The sequence below is a fragment of the Abramis brama genome (assembly GCF_963993115.1).
Source record: "Abramis brama genome assembly, chromosome: 5".
Lineage (NCBI taxonomy): Eukaryota > Metazoa > Chordata > Actinopteri > Cypriniformes > Leuciscidae > Abramis > Abramis brama.
The window spans coordinates 39,901,878-39,914,251 of NC_139967.1; the positions used below are offsets into that span (position 1 = coordinate 39,901,878).

General features: G+C 37.0%; 1 protein-coding gene across 2 annotated transcripts in view; it reads right to left on the minus strand.

Annotated features, from left to right (window-relative positions):
* Nucleotides 1-251: 251 nt before the first annotated feature.
* Nucleotides 252-12,374, minus strand: part of fer (fer (fps/fes related) tyrosine kinase) — a 42,145-nt gene continuing 30,022 nt past the window's right edge. For both annotated transcript variants that reach the window (XM_084113313.1, XM_084113314.1), the window contains exons 17-19: nt 6,218-6,372; nt 5,957-6,079; nt 252-3,971 (exon numbers count right to left, since the gene is read on the minus strand). In XM_084113313.1, coding sequence (XP_083969439.1) covers nt 3,835-3,971; nt 5,957-6,079; nt 6,218-6,372 — 415 coding nt within the window. In that variant the 3' untranslated portion in view covers nt 252-3,834. The remainder of the gene's footprint in view (nt 3,972-5,956; nt 6,080-6,217; nt 6,373-12,374) is intronic.

Here is a 12,374-nt window from a genome sequence, read left to right on the forward strand (position 1 = left end):
GATGAGTTCAAGGGATAAAATTGACTGCAGGGGGGGCGGCAAGTTGTTTAACCATTCTATTGTATTTCAGTTATTGTATTTGTTTCAGATTTTTATAAAGTGTTAATTATTTGTTGATCATTTATTATTGCTAGAAAATGAAGTTAAGCACTTCCTTTTAAGCACTGTATCCTTTTCATTAAACGTCCCTGTGCACACATTAATCATTCAGTTACAACACTCACTTTTAATAATTAATTTCAAGCAGCAAGTTCAAAGACTCAAAAAAAACTTTATTGCAAGTGTACAATATAAACAATGAGGAGACATTGTTACAGTTGAATGTCCATCAGAGAAGGTGTTCTGAGCAAACAGAGACAGATGAAAGAAAACTACACGGAAAAAAGCGTTTTAAATGTCAACCATTTATCTTGTCATATTTCCTCTTTCAGCGGGTAGGGGTGAAAATCACTATAAGCATTAGTTTGAAAATCAAACGTCCAGTGTTGCTTTTCTACTTTTGTTCAAGGATCAATTCAAGACAGTTTGGAGTTGATCATTACCTGAAACAACAATTTGCTGTTTTATATTATAGGGGATCGTTTTAAAGCACAAAAAGGCCAAAAGTGCAATCAATATATAACGCGTTCCATCACAGAATAAATAGTTCAGCACAGAGCAGATGATGCCAATCTAACTGACAACAGAAACTTTTGCTTAAGTACTTTAAAAAATGAATATCGCTGACTAACCATTTTTTCTGATGGAAGTTTACATGATCACTATGTGCAAGTCAGACATGGGAAAGAGAAATCGAATGTCTCTGAATAACACAAATTTCAATATAATGTGAGAGACAATACTGGCGTTTGCTTTAATACACTGACATAATTCGAGTGAATGGTACAAAATAGCAAAAGATTAAAATGCTAGAATAATATTACAGTATTTCAAATAAATAAAATGAATCAAAAAACACACTATAGGGATAATTGCTTTGACGTAAAAAAAAAGAAAAGAAAAAATCAAGAGCTCACTCACCAGTAGTTTAATTGATGTAAGCTCAGCTTCACACACCAAAAAAAAAAAAAAATTCTAATTGATCTGAACCCACTGGTAAATCATGCAAGGATATGAATCCAAAACTGTATTATACAGTAGATTTATGGTTAAATTGTCACCAGTTCTGCATGATTGGCACATGCACTTTATTCCACTTTTGGCTGCATTAATGATGGCAACAACTTGAAGAGGGAAACAAAAGAAACAGTCGATGCTATGGGACCCTCTTTACATATTCCAAATGTGCAAATATTAGAGCAGTATTGATTCTGAATCTTCATCGCTACTATTACAGCTGAACGTTGAGGCATATTCCTGACAGACATCCACATTCTAATAACATCAGTTTTGCAGTGGAAAAAAAACAAACACCTACAAAATTACATTAATGAATCTACAAAAAAGTATTTACAAAATACAAAAGGAATGATTTGATAGAGTAAACCTTGAATAAACCACTATTCCATTTTTGCGGAAATGGAAACACAAATTTATGTGACTCGGGAACAAGAAGTTGCTGGTAAGACGCACTGAATCGATCTCCACAGATGGAGCTTGTGTGCATTGGCAGGAAAAAAAACTGGGAAAGTCTTAATACAAAACACACCATTGTCTAACCAAACCTGTAATACTTGTGGAGGTAAATGCATATCTGTTAGAACTCAAGGGATGTTTGCATGAGGAAACCTGATCGTAAAATAGCACAAACGCACATGTTGCGCGAGAACAAGAACATCACAATCCAAGACAATGGCATAGATACAAATAAACATGCTTGTGACTGGCTTTGGTTGCTGGTTACACAAAAAAAAACACTGTTCCATGAACAGAGATCCCAACAGGACAAACCACAGTCGGATTTGGACAGGGCTTTTGGTGACTTCTAATGTGCCACATGGCAACACTGTAAATGTTAAAGGGATAGTTCACTGAACAATTTAAATTGTCATCTACTAACTTCCATCTGTCTAAAACCATATAATATTTTTGTTCCAAGAATGTCCAAGGCAAGCTGCTTTTTTCCCATACAGTGAAATGAATGGGAACTGGGACTGCCAAGCTGCAAACAAGCACCATAAAAGTATCCGAAAAATAGTCTATTTGACTTGTTGGCAGAACAGACTACAGATGCAAGATGTTATTTGCTACAAGTAAAAAAAAAAACATCTTCCTTCGGCTGTGGCGCTCAAATGTGATTGGTGCTTCCACATATTTAGACTTCTTGTATCAAAATCGCTCTTGTAAAGTGACAATGAATAGCATTTTGGCAACACTTAAATCAACGTGCTGTCACGCACCTTTAAATGCCGTATTTAAATATGCACAAACCATGAATAAGATTTGAGAGCTACAATGGAGAGAGATTTTTTGGTGAATAGCAATTTACAAATTCAGAAGACTTAGATTCTACCACAAAAGTTATATAGACCGCTTTTATGATGCTTTTTGAAGCTTGACAGCCTCTGGCCACCATTTGCTTGCCTTTCACTATATGGAAAAGAGCAGCGTGAACATTGTATTAAATTTCTCCTTTTGTATTCTATGGAAGAAACGAAAATCATACAGGTTTGGAATGACATGAGGGTGAGTAAATGATGACAATTTAAATGTTTCGCAGAATTACCCCCATAAACATCAAATGGCATGAACCACGAAGAGGTGAGAGGTTGAAGTATTTGGAAGAATTCTGAAGGCTTGTAAACTGTAGATTGGCGCTGTGTCCATGTCATTTAACGGCTCTCAAGCAGCCTAGCAGAATCGTTCGATTTTACGTTAAAGCCACCTGATTGTAGTATGACGTTTTTGCTAATGTGATCATAAATTGCACTTAGGTAAAGATATGCATTTGGTCTCGCTGCTTGATGAGTTCTGAAACGTTGGAATGTAACTCAATGAAAGTCTTAAGGATGTGACACGTTATTTTGTGTGACTGACGAACATCTGTATTTTTTTTTTTTTTTGTCCAAAAAGGTCCTATTGCTCTAGGAATATAAAAATGACATTAAAATGGCTTGACTATAAAACTGTCCAAACCATCAAACAGGGTTAGGACTTTAAAAAACAAAAAGTGATATTGTGTTATCGGGTGGACAAACAGTCCTTTATCACACATTCATCTCCATATTTTAAAGGGATAGCTCCCCAAATATGAAAAATCTGTCATCATTTGCTCACCCTCATGTCGTTCCAAACCTGTATGACTTTCTTTCCTCTTTGGAACATGAAAGAAGATATTTTGAAAAATGTTTCACCTGTTTTGTACATATAATGAAAGTGAATGGGGTCCAAAACAACAATGGACCGCACCAACCTTCATTGATTGGACACAAAAACACTGAAACACTCAAAATATCTTCTTTTGCGTTCCACAGAAAAAAGAAAGACACAAGGGTAAGAAAATGATAACAAAATGTTCATTTTCGGGTGAACCCACCCCCCTTTTTCACTGGTGCGTACACAGGAATACTCAATGGCATACTGAATACACCTCATATATCTTACGTTCTGTCTGTCGTAGCTTAACTGTTGCTCAGTTACAAAAACAAAACAAAAAACAGGACAATCTGCATAATTTTGACATCAGAGCAAAGCTGAGACCTCTCTCCATGCTAATGGCTCAAAACAGCTGGTACATAGGCAGTTCACACAGTGATTATGTGACGGAGTACTCTTTAGTACAATAATAGCATGTCATTTGGTGGGCGAAACATTTGTTGTGTTTCTCTCTGCAGATTAGGGATCACCTGGATGTGAAGTATGAGTTTGGCCTTCCAGCCATTTCCTCATTAAAGGCTATTTTTTCTTGACCGCAGCCAGTTCTTTCTGAATGTCAGCGAATTTGGGGCGATTCTCAGGTTTGTACTCCCAACATCGCTGCATGATCCTGTACACCTCATCTGGACACTTCTGCGGGCAGGACATCCTGTAACCTACATTATAGACACACAAACTTTTTGTGTCAGTGCTGATTAGAAATCAATAATTGATAGTGGATATGAAAGATTATTAAAAGGCAGTTACACTTTATTTTAAGGTGTCCGTGTTACAGTGTAATTATACATTTAAGTACGGAGTAATAATAATAATACAATAATACCTGCATGTACTTACTATAGGGTAAGGGTCAGGAATAGGGTTTGGTTTGGGGTTAGTTGCAAGTAATTATGCATAATTTAGTTATTAGTACAGTTGAATCAATGTTACATATGTAACAAGGACACTGAAAATAAAGTGTTACCTAAAAGGCTAACAGTGATTTTGTTACAGGTTTTGTTCAGAACACAATATGAGCGTACTGTACTGCACACTGCACAGTACATACTTTATAGTGTATACTGCAGTGCCTACACAGTGTGTGAAATAACCTTATGCAACATATAACAATACACATTTCAAAGTTTTTTAACAATAATTAGTTAAAATATAATTTAATTAAAGGTGAAGTATGTAAAAAAAATTGTATACATTCTCTTAACCCAGTTTATTGTTCATTGACTACTATTAGAATGCCATTCATGGGTTCATCTTCCTCAAACATGTAAACACTGCGCCAGAACATTGAGGGCGCTCCACTCAGATCCAGCTCAACCTATAGAGTGCAACAGTCGGGTTCCAGAAGTCAGCGTTATTTCAGCTTATTTTTTTTAATAATTGTTTAACAACAGAATCCCTGGTTAAAAACTATATTACCCATGATGCTGTACAGAAAATGACACTTGTCATGGCTTGTTCATGGTTTATAACTCTTTAGAACATGCTAGCAATGTGCTAATTGATGCCAGAAACATGCTAGCAACATGTTAAAAAAAATGTTAGCAATGTGCTAAATCATGATAGCAACATCATGTTAGCAATGTTAAAATCATGCTAGCAACGTACACGCTAGCAAATATGTTAAATCATGCTACAGACATCCTAACATGTTAGCATTGTGACTGTATTGCCTTCAAAACCTTTAAGCTTTAAAACGACTTCAAAATTCAAGCTTTTAAAATTTCTTCAAACTTTCTGGTCAGGCTTTCTCAAAGTATGTTGTGACAAAATGAATGAAAAAAAACCTTCGAGTCCCAGCGAAGTGATGGGGTCCCAGCTTAGGATCCCAGTAGTATGCCTGATCTAAAGCTGTTCTCGCGATTCTTAATGTAATCAATCAAACCCCTTAATTCATGTAATAATCTTTTATTGTTATCCTGATTATTTATTTAGTTAAAGTGAAAGAAATAGCATTTTAGGTATGTTTTGCGACATTGTTAATTGTTATTAAGGCATAATATAATTTTTGCTATGCTACTATGTAAGCTAACTAAAAAAAACACTAAGATTTCACAATCTATAGCTTTGTTTATATACCAGTATATCAAACATAAGTTAAAAGACATTAATGGTCGTTATAGCGTAGTTCAAACGACATTGTTTGATTTGTAACCAGGCACTAAAGCGATTACCCATAAAACATGCTTTGAACCAATCAGATTGCTTGGGTCCTTAGGTGGGACTCATCTCGGCACTTCACCACACCGAACCCAGCGCAGCTGAAAAATGGGACGGGCACTGTTGCACTCTATCCGCTTGTTAAGTCGTGACATTGGGAATACTGTTTCCGGGGCCAAGCCTCGATTTGTTTGAAATGACAATACTTTTACCTGTTGAGACATGCCTTCACAAACCCCTCAAGAGCTGTGATTGTGATGTTTGACTCGCAAAAGGGGCGTTTGCAAGGTTGTTTGAAAATATGATTTACTTTTCTAATTCCATTAGTGTCGCAGAAACTACATACTTCACCTTTAATCAAATATGAAAGAAAAATGTACTATTTTAATAAATGTAAAAACATTTCAAATAAATGAAAAAGGTTCAAATGTAAAAAATTAAATCTGGTTCATTGACTAAATATGGAATGATATCCATTTAGTACCTTTTTCAACCTGTTCTCGAGCCTGCTGGTTGGTCATGCCTGGGTATGGACACACTCCTAGGCTAAATGTTTCCCACAGGAGGATCCCATAACTCCACACATCACTCTCTGAGCTGTATCTCCCTGTGGTTTAAACAACATGTCAAACATCAATCTGGATCCATACAAATTCATAGCAATCAATTCACTCCTGTTATGTTTGTAAAGAGAATCATTAAGTAGCTTTAACCAACGGCAGCACAGACACCACGGGTGCTCTACCATAGTTCAGTGCTTCCGGTGCAGTCCACTTGATCGGGATCTGTTTCAGTCCTGATGAGGAGTAGATGCCATCGTCCTCCTGTCGGGACATCCCAAAATCGCTGATCTTCAGCACATTGTTCTCTCCCACAAGGCAGTTGCGAGCAGCCAGGTCTCTGCAAGATTTACAGAAACTGTAATATCACATAATGAATTGCATGCAATGCATGCACTCTCAGCTCACAATCATGACTCTGGACAATTCACATCTGCCAACAAAATAATCTACGGGAAAATTGGTCTCAACTGGTTTCAAATTCAAGTCAACTTCTGCCAAAAAAAACAGTTGTCGGGGACTGGAGTAAACAGTCTAGACAATTATACTGTGATTGCAGTTATGAACACCCCCAGTCTAGAAAAAGTGCCCAATGAGACCGTCCGCGGCCAAGTCAGGATCATTACCCTTCTGCTGTCAAGACAGCTGGTGAGAATATCCACAGATTCTCATCTGTTTCACAAAACCTCAGTAACAAAGTGACTTTGTTTGACTGCAGAACATGCAGCACTGTATGTGATATTGATTTCCACATCGCTCTTTCTATAAACTTCAAAACCTTGAAAATGATTGCAGAATTTAAAGTTTGAGGGACAGACATGGATACAGTACAAATACTTACTACAATACTACAAACGAGACGATGGACAACAGATTTTACTTATACACTCTTAATGTAATAAAAAAAAACATTGAGGGAAACACGTTTTTAACTACATTCTTACTCTATTTTTTTAAAATGCTTTAATAAGCCACTGTTGCCAAGTACATTCGTGTGTATTCAAAATGCTAAATAAAAAAAAAGTAAAATAAACTAAATAAAATAAAATAAAATGTATTTTTTACATTAATATACATAATACATATATAAACATTTATATTGGCCTGGTATCTCAGACAGGGCTTAGATTAACCCAGGATTAGGCCTTAGTTCAATTAGGACATTTAAGTAGATTTGTATAAACGTGCATCTTGAGACAAAACAATGGCACTGACTTATTTTAAGATATTCCAGCGCAAGTTGCTTTCAGTTAAAACAGCTCAAACATGCATTTTAGTCTGGGACTAGTTTAAGCCTTGTCTGTTAAACCGGGGGATTAAGTATCATCAAAGGGCCTAACATATCTATAGCTACACTACCATTTAAACATTTGGGGTCAGCAAGATTTTCTTTTTAAGAAATCAATATTTTTTTTATTTATTTAACAAGGATGCATTAAATTGATCAAAGACTTTTATACCATGGTCTGTCTGAATACTCAATTCTGATTGGCTGGAAGGTGTGCATTAAAACCGTTTAATGCACAGGTAGTTTCAGTCAGTTTAATCACAATTTATATTAGTGCGCTGTTTTCATTTAAGCGCGCACACAGATATCGGAGGTCGCGCTGCGCAAATAGAAACTTTCAGAAGCACAGAAACTCATCAGTGCTGCTAAAAATAGCTGTTTTTAAAGCTTTTGAAACTCGCAGCTTCGATGTTAGGAGAGAGACGGGTAATTCACACATGCATCTTTCTCTTTCGCTCTGTCTCTTTCTCTCGCTCTAATTTATTCAAATAAATGTAATCTTATGTACTATATCTGTGTCTGATTCAAAGCGGGCAGAATGCTAGATCTAAGGAGCCATAACTGACGAAAATAACCGGTCAAATATTGCACTGCAAACATCAATAACATGCTGTCAAATGACCATGGTATAAGTGGCATAATCCATGGCTAGCTGTGCATTAAACTATTTGAATTTGGGTGGTTCTTTGCCTCTGCGTCGTGCATTAAAATAATTTAACACACAGCTAGTCATCCCTTGCTTATTTTACAAAGTTTTCTATTTCTATTACTTTCTATTCTTCATAGAATCCTGAAAAAATGTATCATGGTTTCCACAAAAATATAAAGCAGCACAACCGTTTTCAACTGTGATAATATTTCTTGAGCAGCAAACCAGCATATTAGAAAGATTTCTAAAGGATCATGTGACACTGAAGACTGGAGTAATGATGCTGAAAATTCAGCTTTGAAATAACAGGAATAAATTATATCTGAAAATATATTAAAATAGAAAACAGATATTATAAATTGTAATAATATTTCACAATATTTCTATTTTTACAGTATTTTTTATCAAATAAATGCAGCCTTGCTGAGCATAAGAGACCTCTTTCAAAAACATAAAAAAATATTACAGACCCCAAACTTTTGATCGATAGGGTACATCACCTACAAATAAAGCTACGCGTTATAATAAAAATAATAACTGTTTGATTGCTGCTTGAAACTAAATTTAGCAAGCTAGCATCATTTTAGGACATAATGAGAGACTTTTTAGGGTATATTTACATGACAAGGATGCATTCCCAGTTCACACGGATCCACAAAAACAACTAAAAACACTGTATTATGATGCTAGGCCAGTAGTTGGCGATGTCACTTTGTGTAAACTACAAAAACGTAGTGTTTCTTTACAGAGACGATAACGGTATCGTTTTCAAAAAACTTGCACTTTGAAACCATTTTCAGGCCCTAAAATACCGCTATCGTGTAAATGAACAGCCATAACAACGCATAAACTCATTCTGTTTTTAGATGAAAACGGTGTTGAGTAAACAGCCCCTTAAAGACACTCTCCAGTCCAGACATTAAATAACTGCTATTGAGTGTTGAGTATGGCACTGATTGAACATTGGCTGGGTACTCAAAAGTGATGAGTTTTCATATCACAACATTCAAAATCTTAAAGGAATAGGCCCTTTTTTTTTTAAAGTCTACAAAAGCCGATCATTAGATTTGTAACGTCTCTCATACAAGGAAGATGATTCTATCTATTCTCTTCATCCCCAACCAGTGATTTAAGATTCTAGTCCACAGCCACATCTGTGCCTCTCGCCGGCATTTATGCTGAGCAGACATCCTCAGCTACACAACCATATTAGGTTGTCACATCCCAAAAATTGCCTTGCTGACATGAGATGGTGAAAGACAGTGGGGGGTAGCGGGTGAGAGAGGGCTGATCTGACAGAAAGGTGCTCAAACCACCGTCGCCCCTAACATGATCATGTCTGATAGTAAATGGATTTTAGCAGGGTGCTGATAGAGCGCCCAGAGCTCATTTCTGAGCGACATGTAATCAGCCGGCTGGCTTCAGTCTCAAACAGCACAATGCACCAAAGCCCATTTCACAGTTTAAAAATCACCACCAGAAAGAAGCAAGATGAACTGGACAGGAAGGTGCCGCTAGGTCCTGATGTTTTAATGGGTGGCTGAGTTGTTCAGATAAAGAAAAAGTAAGGCGCTCTTGGGTTACTGCTAGTTGGATGGTTTAAGAAGATATTACTAAATATAAATCATCAAATACCAAACTTACATTAGTTGACATATATTTAGATATTTATAGCCTTCATGGAATGATGTTAATACAACACAGTGAGTTGCTTTGCTGTTGCCATTATAGGTAGTTTCCTTCTAAAGTTGCGTTCACACTGCTAGCAACACGCAGCTACAACGTGACATGATCCCATTCGTTTCAATGGAGAGCTGGCGATTTCTGGAGTCACGAGCGACAATGACCATTGGTGACAGGATGTAAGCGTGTCCTAGCCTGCTCCTACTCTCCATTGACAAGCGTTAACTTCCGGGTACTCTGTTGAAGTTTAAAACTATTGGATCAGCCCAGAGCCACTCTGGATCTGTCATAACCAATCGCTAACGTTTGGTCGTGACGTAACCCTACAACTCAAACTAGCGCAACACCTCAACGTCATCGTTCTCAGCCACTCCCTCTGTTCGTTGATTGGACCGGTAAAATTTTGGCTGGAGAAAACCCACGAATATACCGCAAACCCTGAAGGTACTGAAGGAAAATGAAAATTGAGCGGAAGTACGTAGGAGGGCGGAGCCAGGCTAGGCGTGTCCAGCGACGCAACAAAGTTAAGATATGTTTAACTTTATGCAAATGAATAGCGACTTTTGGGAGCAACAACCAATAGGAGTGAAGTCAGTGGAGTGCACGTGATCCGTCACTACATCCTGTAGTGGAGAGTGTCGCGGCAAGATGGAGTGATTATTTTCCTAGAATTTGTGATATGTCTCCGTTTACATACGGGCGTACTCGCAGTGCTGAACCTGAATGGTTTCATGAACCCAGATTGACTGGTGCTTGCGCTTTCGCTGCAGATAAATAGCTGAGATAGCAAAGAGCACTCGCTGTTTCTCGTATATCTTTAATAATTATATTTAGTCTTTTCCCATTCAAAATTTGTTTTTAGCGGCAAGAAAACTGATTTGGTGTCTACAACATGAAATAACATCCGTGAACAGGGCTGCCAACTCATTAATGCTTGTTATTTAACCACTGTAACACCATCAAATATTACTGAAGTCGGAACCACCGCTGCACTTCGTTTGGAAAACTGTGCTAAGGCGAGTCTGAGGGCAAAGTGAAGGGGAGGGAGAGGCATCCATAGCTGGAGACTTTTGCCTCAGTTGGTAAAAAGATAAACCAATCACCATTGAGTATTTCACTAGGTCATATCAACCAATCGTTAAAGAGATCAAATTACGTAATATCAGTTGATCAGTGAACTGCTACCACTGATAATGTACCAACTACCTTTATTATGGAGAGTAGAGATATTGAATATTTGATCACCAACAAGTTTAGCAAGCTACCATTCAAACATCAGCTACAAATTAAAAATGAAGGAAGACCCAATGCCTAAGTTGAATACAGGCTAAAGCAGGGCTTCCCTATTCTAGTCCTCGCGCCACCCCGCTCTGCACAGTTTGTATGTCTCTCTTATCTAATCATCAGCTTGTTAGAAGAGAGCTCCATGAACTCGTGTGTGTACCGATTGACAGGGTCCCTATGAAGTGTTCACTGCTCCCTACTCCCTGAGCATGGGATATCTCTGTTGAAGTTCACTTCATTTAACAAAGTTTGTTAGTCGCCACACCCTGCAATTTCAAACTCAGATGAAACTCAAGTTGCGCATTTTAGAGGAGTTTTACAGTTTGATGCAATAATATAGCTACTTCTGTACATAAATATGATAAATTACCATACTTTCATTTAATATACATGTGTATAATATATTCATATAAATATTAATTAATTATAAATTTCACTTAATCGAATCTGTCCAATTCAAAAGCCCTAAACTGAATGATAAATGTAGAGTATGTTGCGATGATAAATATGAAAATAAACATAATTTGGTAATATACATTTTTATCTTATTTAACCTGTAATCATGATAGTTGACTTGTAACTGTCGCGTCTAACACACTACACACCCGTGAACAGATGCATACAAACACACCTGCTTTGGATTGGAATCTGTCTTTAAGATGACGAAATACCCTTGTAAGTCCACTTCTTAGTGCACGTACGGTCGAATGGAACCCATCCCTCAACTGAGCGTGTCAGATAAGAGAGACATTAAAAATGTATAGAGCGGGGAGGCGTGTGAACTAGAAATGGAAACCCCTGGGCTAAAGCAATCAGCTTCACTAAATGGTCGAATGTGCTCGTTTAACACAGATATTATCTCTTTATTGAGATTTTTGCTTCAAGTGATAGGCTAAGTGAGTGAAATCATATTTATATTTTATTGCTGTATAAGTGTCATTTTCTTTTAATTGTCTGTCTAAAAGTGACCAAAAAAGCCATTTTAAAGCAGTTAACCAAAAAATAATAATAATTGGTAGGGGATCCCCAGAATATTATGATTTAGTGTGTCTCATGTCTGTAGCAAGCTATGAGGTCATAGAGGTTACATTTTTCATAATGAGTTCATATAATAAAGTTCTCTTAATGACTAGTAGTAAAAGTAGTCGTTCAGAACATAGAGAGCGTACCCAAAATGTAGAACGGCAAAGAGGTTCCGACAAAATACATAGATACAACAATAGATGTTTTTCTAAAAAAATTTTTTTAAAAGTCCGCCTAAATCTGATGATCAGGAAGAAGGATATGACAACAAAGAGATGAGCAACAGGGAGGAAGATGAGGATAGAAATCTGAAGGAGACATGTAGTGTATATAATGAGTTGCATTTGTGCACAATTCATAACACCCAACTCCACCCAACTCACTAATTTTCAAACCCTGGTTACAGCCATGTTGT